Source organism: Mizuhopecten yessoensis, unplaced genomic scaffold, assembly GCF_002113885.1.
Source record: "Mizuhopecten yessoensis strain PY_sf001 unplaced genomic scaffold, ASM211388v2 scaffold9073, whole genome shotgun sequence".
Taxonomy (NCBI): domain Eukaryota; kingdom Metazoa; phylum Mollusca; class Bivalvia; order Pectinida; family Pectinidae; genus Mizuhopecten; species Mizuhopecten yessoensis.
The window spans coordinates 492,080-514,375 of NW_018407865.1; the positions used below are offsets into that span (position 1 = coordinate 492,080).

Genomic DNA, 22,296 nt, shown 5'->3' on the forward strand with positions numbered 1-22,296 from the left:
TGGATAAACATAGAAACTATCCGAAGCAATGAAATTTACGTTTCAAAAACGTTTGCATAGACGCCTTCGTCTTTAAGCGTTTTTGTGACACAGTTTATGATTTCATTTTCACATGACTTCTGCTACAATGTAAAACATACATGTTTTGATTAGGTACACCTATATTTAAAAGCCATGGAAGAAAACACAAACGATCCTCAGAAAGAGAAAGAGGAATCAACAGGTTACAGTAAATATGGAATCACAGATGTTCCCAAAACATCTATAGCTACGTCGTGGGGGCAGGTAAGAGTTACCATACATAAATTCTACTTTCGATTCATTTCCGGATGCTAATTTGTGGATGTGTGTCCGACAAAATAGTGGTACTATTTCACAGAGATTGATGCAAAATTATGGGCTTATTCGATTGCCGATAACAATTTATCTCAGTTGGTCAGAGCGTCCCTCGGAAGTTTGGAGGTATAGGGACAGGGTACAAATTCCAGACTTGACCATAATATTAATTGCTACTAGTATCGTCTAGTCATCAGTTTCCGCGCGTTATGTAATTCCGCAGCCATTTTATCAAGCTATATCGCGTAACTACGTGACCTGCTGGACACAACACAAGGACATTTTAGACGTTTGGCCATCGTTTGTAAACTGACACAAAAATCAAAAAGTTCGTCCGGAAAACAATCACCGATTAAATAAACACGCATAAATATGCAGTTTTCCTTAATGCACTTTTTATCTTGCTCAAAATGAGCCCATACCTGAAAAAACGGTGATATATTTCAGTCATGAACCGGTCTTTTTTGTAGTCTGACGAACGTACGAAAATGTCGTATGCAAATGAAGCCACAGCTCCTCGCCGATTTTTTTCCACTTCCAAAGAGCCAAGGAGACATTCTTATATCGATAAACAGTGTTTTCAATGAAATGTTAACCTTGTAATGCAATGAACTTCCAATTTTCACCAATTTTAAACAGCACAAATTGAGAAATAACTTACCATCAACCAAAACCGATATAAGACTGCAGAAAAATAATAATAACAGATTCTATATTATAACTAAATAAATATAATAAATAAATTTATAAAATTACATGAATTCGTTCAATTTGACATCTTGAAAAATCAAATAAAAATGTGAATTTAAAAAAAAAATGTTTTGATAATTAATTTGACGATCAAAGATATTTTTTTTATTCCAAACGAAGCTTTTGTTCTTGCAGGTCACTGTAGAGAATTTCTTTATAGTGTATTCGAGTTATCTTTCTTTGAACACTAAATCAAAATAGACACACAGACTACTTCCGTCAGGAGAAATTTGTCAAAAATTGTTTGTTCTGATTTTTTTAAAATACAGTTTTATGTTGCTATTTTTTTTGTTTCCATTAGTAGATTGTATACATGTTAATGACAGTCATCTGTAATTTCAACATTTTTCTGCCGTTATGAGTACTATATCGCGGATCCTTCTTAAGTGCGCGGAAATTGGTAACCCGAGGAAATTGTACTATTGGATACCGCTGGGATGCATTCATTTATCACGTTCCAAACAGTTGGAACAGTTGATCCATCAGAGCTGTTCGTATATAAACTAGAGACGAGCCTAGTAATCTTGCCGTCTCTAGGGCTCGAACCCGCAACCCCTTAATTGTCTCTCAGCCCGATGTTTTACCTCTGAGCTAAAGGGAAATTCCCTACAGCTGATGCTTGCAAGGCAACCTAATCAATGCACATCTTTTACACTATTCTCCCCTTTTTCAAAACCAAACCAGGTTCTTTGAATCGAGCTCCCCACTAGGGGCTTTAATTTCTACCTTGACCGGGAGCGTTAACAGCATCAGTTTATAGTGGGATGAGAAGTAGTGAAAAAGATTGTGTCGTCGCTGGGGCTCAAACCCACGACCCTTGGCTCTCCAGCGCGATGCTCTACCGCTGAGCTAAAGGAAAATCCCCTACAGCTGAAGCTTGCAAGGCAACCTAATTAATGCACATCTTTTGCACTCATCTCGCTTTTTTTTTTTTCATTTGTTGACAAAGCAAACACCTGTGGGTCGATACCAGAGTAAGATACATTAATAATCATGTAGCTCGATCATGCAGTTATACCTGGTTAGAGCACACTTTAAAACCACAGCCACGATGTAATTGCTTTCCTGTCTGCAAAACGTTTGCAGAGTGACCAGAAGACCTTACCAACATTAAACATTACAACAATTTTTTTTAAACTTTTAACTTATTAAATGCCTAATATTAAACACACACTGCTTTAGCTGTACGTGAGAAATTGTATTAAGATTGAAGTATATTCACCTGTACAGTAAGCATGGATAATGCTATGTACATCTTCTCAAATTATGTTGGTAGTAACACCGTTTCCTGTCCAACTTAAGTTGTAAAAAAGGTTCCTGTTTGTGTGTATCACCAGTTCCTGCCTTACATTTGTATCCAAGTCTGTGCTCAAATTGAGTATTTTAGCAGTTATTCTTTTCTAACTTCAGAGTACAAATAATTTTCAATGTTAAGATTCTACCAGGAATATTGCTATTGCGGTCAAATCTTTAATGTACCTGTATATATCTGTTTTGTTAATTGTTATATACACCAGACCAAGACCTTTGCTGGACTGAGTCGTACTGAGTTGACGTTTCTTCTGGTTACAACTGTCAATATATTGACAGCTATTGGTTTGACACTGTACAGCTTCATTGAAGTCATCAAGAATGACCCGGAGGTTCCCGACTTCACCTTCGCTCTTCTACTTCTGATCAATGCAGGTAATTTACTAGAGTAATTGTTTATGAGATATCGATAACTAACAAAAAAAAATGTTAAAAAAATTACCTTAAGTGTCATTGTACCATAGTTGCAAAACATGTAACTGTGCTCTGAAGACGGCCTCTCTTTTGCCGAAACATGTCAGCACGTAGGATGTAAATCAAACATCATATTTTGTACCGGATTCAGTGTTGTTGTTGCACATCATTTCTTTTTACCTCACCTGGCCCGAACGGCCAAGTGAGCTAAATTATGCCCATGGCGCAGCGTCCGGCGTCCGTCATCCGACGTCCGTCAACTTTTTCCTTTAAAACGCTACTAGTCCTTAACCCTTTCACCCCTATGTAACTTTAGTAGACCCTACCATACATTGATATGGATGAGTCCATTATGGTCTACAGTGGTGAAAGGGTTAACAGCTCAGAGGATTTTTACCAAATTTGGTCTGGAGCATGATTGGCCAAAGGCTTCTCAGTTTTGTATAAACGGAGGATATGGTCCCTCTGGGGGAAGAGGAGTAGGGCCAAATAGGGGGAAAATAGGGAAGTCTTTTAAAATCTTCTTCTTCTCAACCAATAGAAGGATTTTGACCAAATTTGTTCTAGAGCATCTTTGGACAAAGGAGCCTCAAGTTTGTATAAACGGAGGGTGTGGCCCCTCTGGGGGCAGAGCCCAATAGGGGAAATAGAGGAATTTTTTCTCCCGCTATACAAGTGAAGTGATTTAAACCAAATGCAGTCTGAAGCATGGTTTAATTTTGTATAAACTGGGGTGTGTTGGCCCCCCTCTTTGGGGCAGATGGGAGGGGCCCATTAGGGGAAATAGAGGAAAACATTAAAGATCCTTCTCCTTCTGTACCGAGGCCCAATAAGGGAAATAGAGGAAAATTGAAATTCTTTCTCCTTTTTGGCTCACCTGGTCCAAAGGACCAAGGTGAGCTTATGCCATACCGTTGCGTCCGTCGTTCGTCCGTCAATAATTTCTTTAAACGACTTCTTAACCACTTATTGGAATTCAAGTAAATTTGACTGGAAGCATCCCTAGGTGGTGGGGATTCAAAATTGTACAAATGGTGGGGCTGACTCCCAAGGGGGCTGAGGGCCGGGGCCAAAAGGGGTCAATTTGGCTATATTGCTTTAAGCGACTTCTTCTCTGGAACTAAGAAGTGGATATCAACCATATTTGACAGGAAACATCCCTAGATGTTGGTGATTCAAAATTGTACAAATGGTGGGGCAAACCCCCCGGCTAAGGGGTGGGGCCCAAAAAAGTTTATTACTTAAAAATGGTTGAGATCCCTACTGTAAAATGGTGGGGCCAATTGCTGAGTATAAAGAGATGAATGCACATATGCTTCCAGGATGGCCTTGGGGTCTGCCCCACCCTTGGAGACTTAACCCCTGGGTCATAACTTTGAAATGGTTAAGATCCCCACCCCAAAACTATATAAACAGTTGTTGGGCATAAAGAGAGGAATGCAGTCATGATATTAGAATTGATCCTGGGGTCTGGCCACAACCCTAGGGACCTAGTTTCTGAGTCACAGCTTGGAAGCTGTTGAGAACCTCACCCCATAACCATACATTAAATTGCTGGGCATAAAATATCTAATACAGATATGCTACAAGTATTGGCCTTGGGGTCTGGCATATTCCCTTGGATCTCATTTGGAGAATATTTTGCCATGATTGATTAGATATCCAGGTGACCGATACAGGCTATCTGGGCCTCTTGTGTTCATATACAGTAAAACCCCGTTTTAATGCCACCCATTAAACCGCCAAACCCGCATACTGCCATTAGTTTATTCAGAACTGATTTCCCCAATGTTAATGCATCCGTTGTAACGCAAAAACCGCATACCGCCATCCGCCATCATATTTCCAAAACAAATGGTTAAAATCACACTATTTTCACCTTGTTAAATACTGCCAATTTGAGTAGTGTACAGGGGGGTGGTACTCTTGTTTTAAGAATCCCTAAGTTGTGTTTACCAGTTATCATTAAGTAAACCAGAGACGTATATATTACAATGTAATATGTATGTCTCTGAGTAAACAAATAGTCATAATTTCATCAGAACAATGCCGTTCTCAATATGAACTTATACATAGTGAAACAGTTATCGTATCAAATTATTGTAATTATCCAGTAAAAGTAATAATTTTATTTTACTGTGAAAAAACATGTGTTTTTTATAATTTTGGCGCCAAAATGATTAACGCCCCTCATCCATGTGTCAAAGGCCATCGCATCACGGATTACGTAAGTTTAAACAACATGTCCGCCACATGCAGTGTGCCTACAATTTTGTCAAGTTCTCTAAAAGTTGTGTAGACACTGATTTGTTGATAAAGGCTTCTCACATGGCTTACTTATTTCAAGCATTGAAATGTGATGGCCGAAAACAATACAGCAAAGGTACTGTAGCTAGGTCATCTGACGTTTGTGTCCTGAATACAAAGGTACTGTAGCTAGGTCATCCGACGTTTGTGTCCTGAATACAAAGATACTGTAGCTAGGTCATCAGACGTGTGTGTCCTGAATACAAAGTTACTGTAGCTAGGTCATCAGACATTTGTGTCCTGAATACAAAGTTACTGTAGCGAGGTCATCCGACGTTTGTGTCCTGAATACAAAGATACTGTAGCTAGGTCATCAGACGTGTGTGTCCTGAATACAAAGTTACTGTAGCTAGGTCATCTGACGCTTGTGTCCTGAATACAAAGTTACTGTAGCTAGGCCATCAGACGTTTGTGTCCTGAATACAAAGTTACTGTAGCCAGGTCATCCGACGTTTGTGTCCTGAATACAAAGTTACTGTAGCCAGGTCATTTGATGTTTGTGTCCTGAATACAAAGTTACTGTAGCCAGGTCATATGATGTTTGTGTCCTGAATACAAAGTTACTGTAGCTAGGGCATCCGACGTCTGTGTCCTGAATACAAAGTTACTGTAGCTAGGTCATCTGACGCTTGTGTCCTGAATACAAAGTTACTGTAGCTAGGTCATCAGACATTTGTGTCCTGAATACAAAGTTACTGTAGCTAGGTCATCAGACGTTTGTGTCCTGAATACAAAGGTACTGTAGCTAGGTCATCAGACGTTTGTATCCTGAATACAAAGGTACTGTAGCTAGGTCATCAGGCGTTTGTGTCCTGAATACAAAGTTACTGTGGCTAGGTCATCAGACGTTTGTGTCCGGAATACAAAGTTACTGTAGCTAGGTCATCTGACGTTTGCGTCCTGAATACAAAGCTAGCCTACTGTCTGTATACTTTTGTGTTTGTAGTTTGTGTCCTGAATACAAAGTTACTGTAGCTAGGTCATCTGACGCTTGTGTCCTGAATACAAAGTTACTGTAGCTAGGTCATCTGACGTTTGCGTCCTGAATACAAAGCTAGCCTACTGTCTGTATACTTTTGTGTTTGTATTTCTTATTTTGGTTGAATTGTCGGTCACCTATGAAAATCAAAAATGTAGATTGAAACCTAGATATAATAAGCAGTCATTACTTATTATAATCATCACTTATGAAAAATGCGGAGTTCTGCATAAAATATGGAGATTTGAAGTGTGGGATGTTTCAGGTATAATTCACATCCCAACAGGTAAATCTTCCCGAGGGCAGAGTTCGTTGAGGAGGGTGTCGATCCTAGTGAACAATAAAAAGCTAGTGTTATGAGGGCGAGTCTAATTGGAAAGGGGAGAAGAGGTTATCCATTTGTGAGGACTTGATGTTCCAGTCGTATAAATTTGTGATATACCTCTCAATGAGTAATATGGTGTTAAATGTATGCGTAATGGTAAAAAGGTGATGTGTAGCCTTAGTGCGCACACCGAACAGTGCTAGGGGGTGTCACACGATCGACACAGTCTTTTATTTCACTACTTAAAACAAAATTCTGGTCACAGACAGTGGGGTGTCACATGCGCCAGGTGACCCCCCCCCCCTGGATCCGCCACTGCACAATGAAAAATCTACCTGGGTAGTTTGGCTACACTGTGTAACAATCACCTTGGGTGATGTACAGTAAGCTGGATGTAACATATGGACAACTTACCTGAGTTTTTAGTTTATAAAAATCCATTCCCAGCAGAAAAAAATACTACGAGAAGCGGCCAGGTCCCATGTTTGACCAATTATCATAATAAACATGTTTTTTTTGTGCAGTTTATTTAGAAGATGGTACATGGAAAAAATATATTTTAACAACCAGGTTGTTATCACCATCTGATATCATAATAAGTGGGTTCCACTGTATTATAATAACATTATTAAGGAATTAATAATAAAAAATGCAAGAACTACAAGAGTAGGACTATTATGACATTTTTCCAATATGATCACAGGTCTCCATTATATTGACCAGCTTGATCCGGCTAACTTGGTTTGGAATAATGTAATAGAAATAGGTGAAAAATTAGAAAAAATGTATGTGTTGATATAATAAATTAGATCTGGCACCCCAAACTTTTCAAATATGCCTAATCTTTAATTGAAAATAGAACTTTTAAGCTATTACATTGTATGGAAGAGTTATTTCCCTTGATTGTTTTCCATATTTTATCAGTTTATATGCAAATTATGTGATACTCTTGGAAAGTTGCCAGTTTTTATCTAGGTATAAATATGTTGGAGATTTAGAGATTATTACTGTTTACGTTGGGGAGGTCCGAAGTAGATCCCTGAATCAGACCTTAATGTATTTCATGCAGTTATTATTTTATATGCAAATTATATGAAACTCTTGTAAAGGTGTCGGTTTTTGTGTAGGTATAAATATGTTGGAGACTCAGGATAACTATTGGGCAGGTCCGGAGTAGATCCCTGATAAGCTGAGATACCTCTGAGGAGAGTGATAAATAAGCTGAGATACCTCTGAGGAGAGTGGAAACCAATTAGGGTATCTCAACATTTGACCTACTCTTTTGAAACTCCTTGATCCCTTTGATATAGGGATCCCTATACTACTGAAATTACACATTTGAATCATTACTGAAAATACTACCATACCTTGCGGGACTTTCATGGGAAAATTATTAAACATCAAATTAACAAATTACAACAAACAACAGTGTTCTGGATGTCGCAAATCATCCACTTTGGACCTATCAGTATCATATAGAATGATAGTTCTATTATACTACACTTTAACCGACAGTCCTACCTGGTCAACAGAAGTGTCCTGAGATGAAATAAAATTTGATTTAATTCATTTGTTTATTATTACTTTTATTTTACTTTACTTTTATTCACTGTACTGATAAAATTTACCCTCATAACACTTGTTCCAGCTATTATTCCAGTATTACATGTATAGAAAGTTTTCTCCCATGACTGTTATCCATATTTTATTAGTATACATGCAAATTAAATGATACTCTCCTAAAGTTGCCATTTTTTATCTAGGTATAAATATGTTGGAGATTAAGAGATTAGTACTGTTTACGTTGGGGAGGTCCGAAGTAGGTCCCGAATCAGACTACAAGGCATTTTATGCAGTTTTATATGCAAATTATATGATTCTTTTGTGAAGTTGTCATTTTTTGTGTAGGTATAAATATGTTGGAGACTCTGTTAATTACTGGAGTAGATCTCTGTAGATATTTGAAATCCTGGTGCTTGCTTGGCCGGCAACAAAATCAAAAGGACATGTATAGAACCAATCTTAGGATATCTCAACATTTGACCTACTCTTTTGGTTTATTCCTTGTCACTATATTTAACACCCCCTGATCTCCCATCACTAACCCTACCAGACTCTTGTGAAGTTGTCGTTTTTTTTTAGGTATAAATATATTTGAGAATCATGGTTTAGGTTGGAAAGGTCTGGAGTTTAGGTTGGGTAGGTCCGGAGTTTAGGTTGGGTAGGTCCGGAGTAGATCCCTGAAGTGGACATGGACAGGCAGTCCATACCATTTTCACCTGTTGCCAAATTGGTCATGTTGGCCAATTGGTTAATTTGTCAACTGGTTCCAATTTGTATGGCCTGTCTGTCATTGATCTGTAGTTACACATTGGAATAGTTAAATCATTTCTGAAAATACTACCATACCTTGCGGTAGTTTCTTCAGATTATTTGGGATATTATGAAATTTCGATTTAAAAAAAATGTCAATGGAACAAAATGAAACAAAATACATTTTATTTGATGAAACAATGGTTTATTAGAAATATAACACATAAAAACTCATAATAATGTCAAAATTGATGAACAAAACACAAAAAAACTGAGTAATTTTATAACAATAATACTAAAACAAACACAAATGCCCGTTACATGAATCAATGATATTCCGAGTGCCAATGCAACACGTTTAGATCAACGAAAAGAGAATATAGGTGACAAAAAATAAATATCTTGCAGACTTAATTATTTTATAAAAAATTATAAAGATACAAAAAAACTAAACAAAAAAGAGAGACAACTCTTACATTTGTACTAATAATAATTATAAATCTCAAAAAGTCATATATACAATTTACAACATACAATATAGCACTTTTTATATACGAATGTAATATAGTAGGCATTACCAACCAATAAAATTACTTCAAATGTAATAACCAGTATAAAACAAAATTGCACATTGTGTATGAATAACATTATAACAAACAATGTACTTTACTGTGTCATAGCAAAGGTGTCACAATGAACAACAATAACAAAGTTTCACATACTTAACGCCTGATTCCAAGTAAATATCACCATGGCAAGCTTGTAAGAATTGAAAATGGCCGTTTTTATTAAAAAACGTCATGTTTATATTAAAACTTAATCTTTTAAAGTTTTTATGCAATGTACTTAAAATTAAAGTATTAGATGGGGTAAGAAAACGCTGTGCAATGTACTTTTAAAGTCTTAGATGGGGTTATAAATTGCCCATTTAAGAAGTAATAATCATATTGAGAAGCTAGGAGGCCAAAAGGGGAGGTGGTGGGTAATAAAATTCACTTTCAGATATTTTTCAAAAATTAGATCATGATGAAAAAATAAGGTACACACCTTGTTCTTCCATTATCTTCAGTAGGCTTGTGATCTAGGGTCAGCTAGTGCATGTTCTTATATAGGGTGCTAACAATAGCCACAAATTCATACGACTTTTGACCTTCTCACCTCCTTCTAATGGTCAGCGTCTGCTCATATCAACCATAGATACAATTAATACAGTACTTTAAAATTCATGATATTGAAACATAATAAAAAACAAAGTATTACTAGGACATTCATAAATTACATTAAACAAGGTTTAATTTGTATTTACACAACAATAATAAATTTCTACATAATGTACAAATAACATACTATGTTGTGAAATTTAAAAAAATCACACTATATACAACAATAATAAACTTTTACATTCTGAACAAAACAATAATAAACTTTCACACTATGTACAGATAACAACATAGGTACCATATTGTGATATTAAAAATATCACACTATATAGCAATAATAAACTTTGTCATTATATACAGATAACAACATATATTGTGGTTTAACAAATATGACACTATACAACAATAATAAACTTTTACATTATGTACAAATAACAACATACAATATTGTGGTATAAAAATGAACTTGAAATATAAGCCTATTGGGCATTTACATGTCATAACAAATATAGAATATAATCCTGACTATTGTGATGTATAAAATACTTCCCAGGCCAAAATGTCTTTCCTGTTGGGTAATTGCACAACCGTAGCCTAGTACCGCATTCCTTACAACTTTTCTGGTCCAGGTATTCAGATAACATCGCGAGTTCAACCACTCGTCTACCCTGTGACCAGGTTAAAAAGTTATTGGCGTATTCGTGATCACTAGTACTGGAGGGATCCTCATCGGACGTCGATGTCGGCTCATCAGTAAAATTGTCAGTAAGCTTAGTAAGGGCCTCAGTAGCCAGCGCGTCACTTCAATGTGTGAACGAGTGTCACTTTGTTTTGTCGCATAGTCCTGGTCTAGCAGTTAATATTGGACATCGTTATGTTTGTTATTATTGTCAGTTAATGCGTTTAGTTTACATTTGAAACGGCCGATTTTACATCTGGCTTTATGTCGGCCATCACTGCCAAGACGTTGTTTATATCGTTACGACAGCTTTTTTTGCCCACACTTTCGCGATTGGAGACTTTCAATGCAAGGGACACAACTCTGTAGTCAAAACGTTATTCAAACAAAATCTATTCAAGGGAAGATAACAAAATTGTCAAAATGATAATCAGGGGCAGGTGACTCTAACACTGAAAAACGACAGTGGAATTCTTTTGTGTTTTGCTCTGGCTGGGACGGGGATCCTTAAACAACTTCTTCTGAAGAACGAACAGGCCTAGAGTCATAATATTTCCCTGAAATCTTTGTTGGAAGAAGCCTGACAAAGGTTGAGAATGAAAATGACCTTGACCTACTTTCAAATTCACAGGGGTCAAATATGTCAAACACTTCAAACGACTTCTTCTGAAGAACTGAAAGGTATAGAATCTTCATATTTGGCTGGTAGCTTTCTGGGATAGAGCCCGACAAAGTTTAAGAATGAAAATGACCTTGACCTACTTTCAAGGTCATAAGGGTCAAATATGTGAAACGCTTCAAACGACTTCTGAAGAAGAACTGAAAGGTATAGAATCTTCATATTTGGTTGGTGGCTTCCTGGGATAGAGCCTGACAAAGTTTGAGAGTGAAAATGACCTTGACTTACTTTCAAGTTCTCAGGGGTCAAATGTGTCAAACACTTCAAACGATTTCTCCTTAAAAACTAAAAGGTATAAAATCTTCATATTTGGTTGGTGGTTTCCTGGGGTAAACCCCGACAAAGTTTGAGAATGAAAATGACCTTGACCTACTTTCAAGGTCTCAAGGGTCAAATGAGTCAAACACTTCGAGCGACTTCTTCTGAAAAGTTGAAGGGTACAGAATCTTCATATTTGGCTGGTGGTTTCCTAGGATAGGGCCCGACAACATGTAAAAAAGAAAATGACTTTGACCTACTTACAAGGTCACAGGGGTCAAATATGTCAAACAATTAAATGACTTCTTCTGAATAATCTTAGAGCGAAGTTTTATAATATATAGCTGGTAGCTTCCTGGGATGGGGCCTGACAAAGTTTGAAAATGAAAATAACATAGATCACCTTATAAGGTCACAGGGGTCAAATATGTCATACAACTTCTTAAGAAGAACCAAAAAGCATAGAATCATATAATAATATTTGGGTGGTAGTTTCAACAGATGGAGTCAACAAAGTTTGCGAGCGAAATATTTGTAGTACAGGATAATATTTGATGAGAATATTTTGCTATGACTGCTTAAATATTCAGGTGAGCGATACAGGCCCTCTGGGCCTCTTGTTTTTTAATGAAGGGATTTTCATTAAACTTCTGCTGGAGCATTTTTAGCTCACCTGGCACGAAGTGCCAAGTGAGCTTATGCCGTGGCGCGGCGTCCGTCGTCTGTCCGTCCGTCCGTCCTCGTCCGTCAACGTTTCCTTTAAACAACATCTTCTGAAGAACGNAATTAACAAATTACAACAAACAACAGTGTTCTGAATGTCAAAAATCATCTGGGCTACACCCCAATTTGAACTTTGGACTATATGTAGAAAGATAATTCTATTATACTACACTTTAACCGACAGTGCTACCTGGTCAACAGAAGTGTCCTGAGATGAAATAATTTTTTATTTAATTTTTTGTTTATAATTAGCTCACCTGCCCAAAGGGCAAGTGAGCTTATGTCATGGTGCGGTGTCCGTCGTCCGTCCGTTGTCCGGTGTCATCCGTCAACTTTTAAGGATCCCCGTCCCTCCGTCTAAAAATGTAATGAGTCATTGTTTTTTTTTCTATGGCATCGCTATTGCATAATCAATTCATTTCTGAACAATAACCCATACCTTGCGTTAGTTTCTTCAGATTATTTGGGATATTATGAAATTTCGATTTAAAAAAAAATGTCAATGGAACAAAATGAAACAAAATACATTTTATTTGATAATCAGGGGCAGATGACTCTAACACTGAAAAACAACAGTGGAATTCTTTTGTGTTTTGCTCTGGCTGGGACGGGGATCCTTAAACAGCTTCTTCTGAAGAACAAACGGGCCTAGAGTCATGATATTTCACTGAAATCTTTGTTGGAAGGAGCCTGACAAAGGTTGAGAATGAAAATGACCTTGACCTACTTTCAAGGTCACAGGGGTCAAATATGTCAAACACTTCAAACGACTTCTTCTGAAGAACTAAAAGGTATAAAATCTTCATATTTGGTTGGTGGTTTCCTGGGATTAGAGCCCAACAAAGTTTGAGAATGAAAATGACCTTGACCTACTTTCAAGGTCTCAAGGGTCAAAAGAGTCAAACACTTCGAGCGACTTCTTCTGAAAAGCTGAAGGGTATAGAATCTTCATATTTGGCTGGTTGCTTCCTGGGATAGAGCAAGAAAATGTTTGAGAATGAAAATGACCTTGGCCTTCTTTCAAGGTCTCAGGGGTCAAATGTGCATCACTTCAAATTACTTCTTTTGAAGAACTAAAATGTATAGAATCTTCATAGTTGGCTGGTGGTTTCCTGGGATAGAGCCTGACAAAGTGTAAAAAAGAAAATGACTTTGACCTACTTACAAGGTCACAGGGGTCAAATATGTCAAACAATTAAACGACTTCTTCTGAATAATCTTAGAGCAAAGTTTTATATTTAGCTGGTAGCTTCCTGGGATGGGGCCTGACAAAGTTTGAAAATGAAAATAACCTAGATCTCCTTATAAGGTCACAGGGGTCAAATATGTCATACAACTTCTTAAGAAGAACCAAAAAGCATAGAACCATATAATAATATTTGGGTGGTAGTTTCAACAGATGGAGCCAACAAAGTTTGCGAGTGAAATATTTGTAGTACAGGATAATATTTAATGAGTATTTTGCTATGGCTGCTTAAATATTCAGGTGAGCGATACAGGCCCTCTTGGGCCTCTTGTTGCAATCCCTCCTTGGGACATTAGATGGAAACTCATTTTCTTGGTATCTTACCCACCAAAACAGATTTACATGTAGTTCTTCTTGCAACTTTGTTTCTTGTACTCATTTGATAAACCTGTATGGTACTGTTTTAAATTGAAAATAAAATACCAGGTGAGATATTAAGGCCCCTGGGCCTCTTGTTTCATCAACAAAAACGATGTTTAAATCTCAAGTGAAGGTTTCCACTGCTAAATCCAGTGGAACTTCCGATCATCATCTGGCACACTCTAATTATAGCTTGTTTGTTCTATAGTTTATGTTTTTCGTTTCAGTGTTCTGCCTGTTTTATGCGTTCCACGGTGTGCTCCGTGAGAGGATCTATGAGCTGTACGTCCTTATCATTGCTATCATAGTCATCGTCCTCTACTGTACAGTGGAGTATGGAGTGAATGTTAATGGCAGAAAAACATTTAAATTGGTAATCACCCTTACACATTAAATGCCCTAATCTCTTTTTGAAAGGATTTGCTGAAGGAAAGTTTAATTCAACTCTCTTAATGTGCACCAGTATGTACTATTTTTTAATAGTTTTTGAAAAGTGTTGAAATTAACCAGGGTATTATATAAGGTTTGTTGTAAAGATTTTCCTCAATTATATATATATATAATGGTACTTAGACTTTGGCTGCCCCTCTTAAAAAATATGTACTGTTAATTTAATTGATTTAACTCCTGTAAAAGAAATTACCTATAAATTTGTGGTTCATAAACAAACAAACATGGATTTCAGAAACCACTTCTGTATCATTTGATTAATTGTAGTAATTTCTTGACAACAGGTACGCATGATACTGACGTGTGTGTTGGCTCCTCCAAACATCGTCCTAGCGTGGGCAGTGGCTCGTGACTTTGGTTACCTGCAATTCAGGATCGTGGGAGCCTCAGAATTTCTACAGCGTCAGTATAAGCCAGTGATTCTTTTCTACATAAATATTACAACAGCCTGTTCCTGTAGAATTTGGGAAAATATAGTATTACTTTCATAAACATTGGAAAGATATTTCTCATTTGTTCATCTTTTGGGGAAAATAGGGGGACAGCGTGTATTCGACTGTAAAACTAGGTAAAAGAAATCTCTGTAAGCAATCCTAAATGATGTCTCCCACAATGATGTCTCCCACATTGATGTCTCCCACAATGATGTCTCCCACAATGATGTCTCCCACATTGATGTCTCCCACATTGCATACTGCTTAAAATAATCATCTTGTGCTTGTATGTAACAGATCAATATATTCCAATAGTCAATTGGAGCATTTGTTTGTTTGAGTAGAAAATACAAAAAGACCATTTTACGAAAATTATAAGATTAGATTTCCGCTGGTTTCCCTTGTTTAAATATCATTAACATATTTCTTGTGTATGATAAAAGTGGCTAAATAAACTACAACCAGAACCAGGAATCAGACAATTGTCAATATGTCTAGATCATCCTTCTTTTAATTTTTCAGATCTTTATGCCCAAGCTTCAATATTTTCCTGTGCATTGAAATTTGATGTTCAAGTAACGGTAAGTAAAACATTCACCTCAAAGTTTTTTATGTTTGGGAAGCCACAGATGAATGAGATTGACTGAAGGGGAACAGATATTCCTGTTTGCTTCAAAGACTGACCATATATGTTAAATTTAACTGAAACATTTATCAAATGGATCTAAGAACAAATACCAACATCAAAAGCTGAAAGTCAATGGCAATAGGGAAATATAATCATGTGGAGAAAATGTGATTTTGCATGACAGAAATAATTGCAGGTGTGTTTGATGAGAGATACTGTTATACTGTTGAAGTATGCTGTGTGTGTTTTACAGGTGAGCATGGTAGTCCTGGTATTGAGGAAGGGCACCAGTTTGAACGTCCTAGAACAGGTTGTGCTCGGGGTCGGAATCCCATACTCGATTCTCTGGAATATACTCGGCTCTGTTGTGGTGAGTAGACAGTAGTACTGTTATCAGGGTTGCCAACTATCACGGCGTGAGACAAAATATCACGCTGAGCCGTCCTTACTCACTCTGGAACATGTCTCACGCCACGTGAGCCATAAATCTCACGCATTCGAAAATATTCTCCCACCCTCCCACACGAAGCCATAAATCGGCAATTTATAGCTTGGACCGTACAAAGAGAAACAACTTCTATCGTAATGTTATGCTTTGAAAGTGAGCTGACGCGAGGTGTTGCTGTACATCCGGTGGAAACGAATGTAAATCCTGCTGTTATTGGATTTCATCAGTCTCGATTCTTAAATAATATCAACTATTCCTGATTTCTCCAATAAATCAGATTGTTAAGGAGAAGTCACAGAACAATAAGTTCATCTAATGACTTTCTAGACAGTATACATGTACAGTAAAACCCCACCTCCTCGAACTCGGTTTACTGGCATACCCCTGGCTCTCATTCGATGAAAGGGTTGTTTGTTCCCGACTGAGTTTGTACATATTCTTTGTAAAGTTGCCGCGGATTAGTCGAACCGTTATTCCTCGAACAAAATTTTGTCCCCGACTCTTCATGGACATAGTTTCAATCCTAACTATTTGTCGAACAGGTGTGACATATGTTACGCCTGACTTGTTTTACCTGTGTGTCACGCCTGACTTGTTTTACCTGTGTGTCACGCCTGACTTGTTTTACCTGTGTATCACAGCGGCACTGTGAAAATACCTTGGGCTAAGTCTACAGTTTACCGTTATCGGCGACATGCTTAATAATAGCATAAGTACCATTTTACAATACATTCATATGTTTAATTATTATTATCACTCAAGATTTGACAGACATATACTTGACAATCTAAGACCATCCTCGGATTACTTGAATACCATGTATTCCTCGAACTATTGACCTGGTCCCCACGTGTTTGAGTAAGTGGGATTTTACTGTATTATCAACACTGATTCTTCCTGTATTTTGCCTAAACCATCAGTGAAAATACATTTTAAAATAAACCAGTGATGGCTGACTGCGAGATTTAGAGTGTTTTACAGCATTTTTACATGTGGTAGGTTTATATATATCCACAGTACTTGACTTTGAAATATCATGTACATTTATACCTGTATTTTCAAACTAATTGAGGACTGATTTATTAGCTCACCTGGTCCGAAGGACCAAGTTGAGCTCATGCCGTATCGTGCCGTCCGTCGTCCTTCAGTCAAAAAACTTCTTCAAACGTGTTCTCCTTCTAAACCACTTATTGGATTTGACCAAATTTGACTGGAAGCATCCCTAGGTGGTGGGGATTCAAAATTGTACAAATGGAGGGATTGACCCCCCTTGTGGGACAAAAAGGGGTTATAAGGCCGTATTGCTTTCAAAGACTTCTCCTCTAGAACTAAGAGAAGGATCTCAACCATTTTTAGTTGGAAGCATTCTCAGGTGGTGGGGATTCAAATTATACAAATGGAGGGGCTGACCGCCTGGGGGGCTGAGGGACAGGGACAAAAAGGGATATTTTGACCATATTGCTTTAAGCATCTACCTCTCTGGAGCCAAAAGATGGATATGAACCGCATTTGGTTGGAATCATTTTTAGGTAGTAATCATTCAAAATTGTACAAATGAAGGGGCTGACCGCCGGGGGGTTCTGAGGGGCAGGACGAAAAAGGGGTAAATAAGCCATGTTGCTGGGAATAAGAGATAGATATCGACCATATTTTGTTTGGAGCATTCTCAGGTGATGGGGATATAGAATTTTACAAATGGAAGGCTGAGAGGTGGGGTCAAAAAGGGGTAATTTGGTCAAAACGGTACTTCTTCTCTGAAACAAAGTCAAGGATATCAACCATATTTGGTTTGGAGCACATTTTGGTAGTTCAGGATTCAAAATTGTAGCAGTTGAAGGGTTGACCCCTGGTCTGAGGGGTGGGGCCAAAAAGGATTTTTAACTTGGAAATTATCGAGATCCCCGCCCTAGGGTCTGGCTTAACCTTATAATATACCTACACTAGGCATAAAGATCCAGGTGGGAGATACAGGTCCCTACGGCCTCTTGTTAATAAGGTGTACTTATTGTTGTAGCTGAAGAAAGAATGGCGATCAGGAGCATTTGTGTTCGCCTTCCTTGGACTGGCAAAGCCTTCCTACTATATCTACAAAATAGCCAATGTAAGACATACCACCGGTCATACCTCTCACAAGGGTAGCTTTGAGACACACATTGAGACCCTTACTAATAAATTGTCAGTGTACTTGTTGATCATAACATAATAAATGGCCAGATAGCAATTAAAAAAGTTGTTGATTAAATTACAATTTGAACTGGACTAGCTATACATATATATTTATCTTGGTTGGCAGCCTCATACTTATTTCTAATACAAACAGTATCTTTATCCATGGTGACAGTCTTTTCATCAGAGGGTGATAGTCTCGTTATCTAAATGTAAAAATATCTTTATCTGAGGCTGATAGTCTCTATGAGAGGGTGACAGTGTTTTATTAGAGGGTGATAGTCCCTTTATCAGAGATGACCGTCACTTTTGTCTCCTTATTTCTTCTTCTGATTGTAATCTTTGTACAAGGCTTACCTTCATTTAAAGGAGACTTTTATAATATGATGACCAGCATATAGAGGTGATATCTATCTGAAGGCGACAGTCCTCCTGGTTCTCCAAATGGTGATAATAATGGTCTCAGTGCTTCATACTAAAGAGCATGACAGTCTTCTAATTGATCATATGATAATTGAGCTACAAACAATATTAAACAATTCTACAGTTCTGGTATCTGTTCTTTTTTATTATTTTTTTCTTTTCTTTTGGCAGGAGTATGTGAACATTGATGATAACCTGAAGCAGAGTGAAACCATTACTTATGCCGTACTGACTGCAGGTCTGTACTCTAAAAAACTGGGGCAAGGATCTCTGTATCAGTCACAATGGTATATCATAAGTGTATACATGAAAGTTGATTCCCAGACACAAAAGATTTTAGTAGGCAGGAGGAGGAGGAAAATTGCGATGAGTCCCAATAATCGAAATCAAGTGGAAATTTTAACTAAATTTTGCCTGAAGCATGCGCTGGCCATGGGGAATCAAATGATGTATACACCAAAACTGTGGTCCTTTAGGGGCAGAGGGGCAGGGTCCAATAGTGGAAATGAAGTTGTGTCTTTAAAATCTATACATTGTATTATAGCTAAATTTAGTTTAGACCTTTCCTGAAGGTACTAAATTTATTGAAGATCCTTTTCATCACAGAACTTTTAAAAACTTGGTACTTCAGTGAAATGCAAAACTTAATTCATGTTTCCTTGTTGCCTTTTGTGCTCCGAAACAAGAAGACTTCAAATGTGTGCTGAGGGTCTTGGCCAAGACTTCAAATGTCTGCTGAGGGTCTTGACAAAGACTTCAATTGTCTGCTGCCTGCTGCAAGCTTTGACAAAGACTTCAAATGTCTGCTGAGAGTCTTGACTAAGACTTCAAATGTCTGCTGCCTGCTGCAAGCTTTGACAAAGACTTCAAATGTGTGCTGAGTGTCTTGGCCAAGACTTCAAATGTCTGCTGAGGGTCTTGGCCAAGACTTTAAATGTCTGCTGATCACCAACACTAATGTACAACGTTGGGTTTTTTTATGGAAAAATTACTTTAATCCTTGGTTGATTGTTTTCAGGTATTCTGGCCTTACTGGTTTGGCTGATAATGATGGTGGAACTGTATATTGTCTGCAAGAATTTTGGAAATGGACTTAAAGAGATTGGTAGGTATTACAGGTTTATGTACTGTGAGTGTTCAAACTATCGTCTTCTTTCACCACATATATTACCTCTAGTAAATGATTTAAGCAACTTCTTCTGAATGACCAAAAGGTTCAGGATGAATGGAGAAATGCTAAATTGGGCAGTAATATGGAACTAGAGTAGGACAGGGGTGTGAATGCAAGATGCCAATTTCAGCCAATCAGTGAACAGTAGTTCTATGTAAAGGCTATCAATTAACCCGGGCTACCAAGTTTGTTCAAATGAACAAGATCACAGGGGTCAAATGAGTTCAATTCTTCATGCAACTTCTTTTCAATAAACAAGAGGCCCTGGATGGTGGTACATTCCTGTATTTGGACTGTTGCTTAATTTAGCACAGTTTCATATGTTTGCTCTTGGCCCACTTAAAAAGTTACTGATATGAGACTAATACCAGGTGAGCAATTCAGGCCAATTGGGCCTCTTGTCACATTTGCTTTCAATCGCCCTTTTGTGTTTCTAAACATTTTCTTCGGGTTGGTAACTATGGATAATGATAACTTCTTTTTACACAACCAATAAGAGCTCTCTTATTGGTTGTGTAAAAAGAACTTTTCATAAAGCCCTTTTGTGTACTCTCACAGAAACCAGGTTTTGTTAAAATTCAAAGTTTCAAAAACAATTTCCCATAAAGAGCCATTGATTATGATTCATATGATTTTTGTTTGTAATGTAATTCTTATATTCAAAGAGCTGAGAGAGTGTGTGTTATCAAACTCACTGGGTCATTGCAGTGGATATCAGCAACAGGTTATCTCATTATCAACTACAATTTAAGAATTTTTTTGTGAGGAGAGGTATTTCTTTGGTGTATGACCGGTTTTAAAGGCCATTGATGACTACATATAGACAGATAACGTAAAAATTTGGGAAACGTTTTAGATTGATGAGCTTAACTTTATTTTGCTTGATATATTTTCAGCATTTGAAACAGCGGCAACAGAATCTACCAGTTTGATCACAGGACGAAAACAGCGACATCATAATCCACTGATTTGATCTGTAGCTTGATGAAGGAGACATCTGGAAAGATTGCATCTGTGATAGTTACATCACAAATGGATAACCAAATTTGTGTTTGAAGTAACTTTTTCCTTCATTTAATATTTTTCATGTTTTGTACTTTCAGAAACCAGATGTTCAGATGATTATAAGCTTAGTGAAAATTTAATGATTTTATATGTGCAAGTTCATATTGAACTGTAACCATGCAGTCATATTTACAAGTCACAGCATTCATAGTTACAGGTAACAGCAGTCATAGTTACAAGTTACAGCAGTCATAGTAAATTTGGAATACATGCATTTAATTTGTTCATGAAGAAATATGCATTTGTTGGGATTTACTTTAATCAGGCTTCTAACAACCAGTTGTTTTGATTTGTCATCGATTGTACAATGTTACCATACACATAATGTAACCATTTAAAGTGCCATGCTATCATGTGTAGGTTAGGATATTTCAGTGAGATGATACTCAAAAAAAGGCCTTTAGCCTAGAATTTTTTTTAGTCTATAGGAATAAAATAGCCAAGGCATAACTATTTTCTCTCCAGAAGTACATAATACCACAATGACAGGTGTTCTGTCTGCAAGGACAGATCTAGGAAGCCATACCAACCTCTCATTTAATTGTTTTTCTTTACAACTTTAAAGCATTTTAACAAGCAAATACAGGGTGTGCCAATCAGTTTCCGATTCCCTTGTAATCACAGGAAAAGGGGATTGCTATGTTTGAAAAATAACGGAATGGATCTACACCTGGTTTGTTTGCAGGAACCAAAAAAAAAAATTTGATCTTCAGCTGCCGGTATGTCTGAACTTTCTGGCCCGTTAGTTATGTACAGTGTTAGATGAATATACATTTTGTGTATGAACAAAGACTTTATTTATTTTACAACAATTATGAAACAAGTTATTTCAACTTATAGTAATCACTCTTGTTTTCCCGGATGTTAATGTGTGGGAGGAAACCAGAGTACCCCGGAGAAAACCCACGTGGTTGGGCAGGTGACCCCATACCTTTTCACGTCTGATCAGGGAATCAAACTCCGGCCGCCTTGATGAAAGGCAAGTGGGCTATCCACTGTACCACCCGACAGTGTTGGTTGATTATCTCCTCGTGCTTTCTAGAGGCAAAGAAGAGGACATTTTTTTCCTAGTGGCACTGCATCTATGTGGTATACATTGATTTTAGGCATTTTGTATATTTCTTTAAGAAAATATGATATAGGGATCCTGTGTGTATGTACATTGTTATTGTTACCAGATCGTTTGAAGTGCAATAGGTGTGAAACAAAGGGGGATAATGAGATGAGGAGACTTAATATATTAGTATATATATGTATAGAGAAGGAGAGAGAGAGAGAAATTAAATGTGATGTGGGGAAATTTCACCAGTAGCATTTGCATATTACTCGTTTATCATTTTTCATTTCCTTGGATGTTATATAAATATCATAATATATGAACACTTATTTTTCAAGCTAATTCAGCATTTACAAAGATTTGCAAAAAATACCCCGGTGCATACACTGCTTCACTATGAAATATTGTATCATCAATTCGAACATGAAAATGTTCACTCTGAAAATCATTAGAAGAATTACCATGTTTATCTCCTAATAAGACCATGCCTGTTAATAAGCCCACCAATGTCTATCATAGTTCAGTGAAAAATACCAACAAATATTGTTTCGTTGTCCTATAATAAGCCCACCATCTTACTTCAAGTCAGAGAATATATATTCCCCCCCCTCCCC

General features: G+C 37.3%; 1 protein-coding gene across 1 annotated transcript; it reads left to right on the forward strand.

Annotated features, from left to right (window-relative positions):
• The first annotated feature begins 85 nt into the window (after positions 1-85).
• LOC110457294 lies at positions 86-21,017 on the forward strand. Its single transcript, XM_021508499.1, has 10 exons — positions 86-285; positions 2,604-2,772; positions 14,068-14,213; positions 14,575-14,692; positions 15,247-15,305; positions 15,606-15,722; positions 17,815-17,901; positions 18,561-18,627; positions 19,408-19,494; positions 20,457-21,017. Exons 1-10 carry the CDS (start codon positions 175-177, stop codon positions 20,531-20,533), a joined length of 1,038 nt encoding a protein of 345 aa, XP_021364174.1. The 5' UTR covers positions 86-174; the 3' UTR covers positions 20,534-21,017.
• Positions 21,018-22,296: the final 1,279 nt, after the last annotated feature.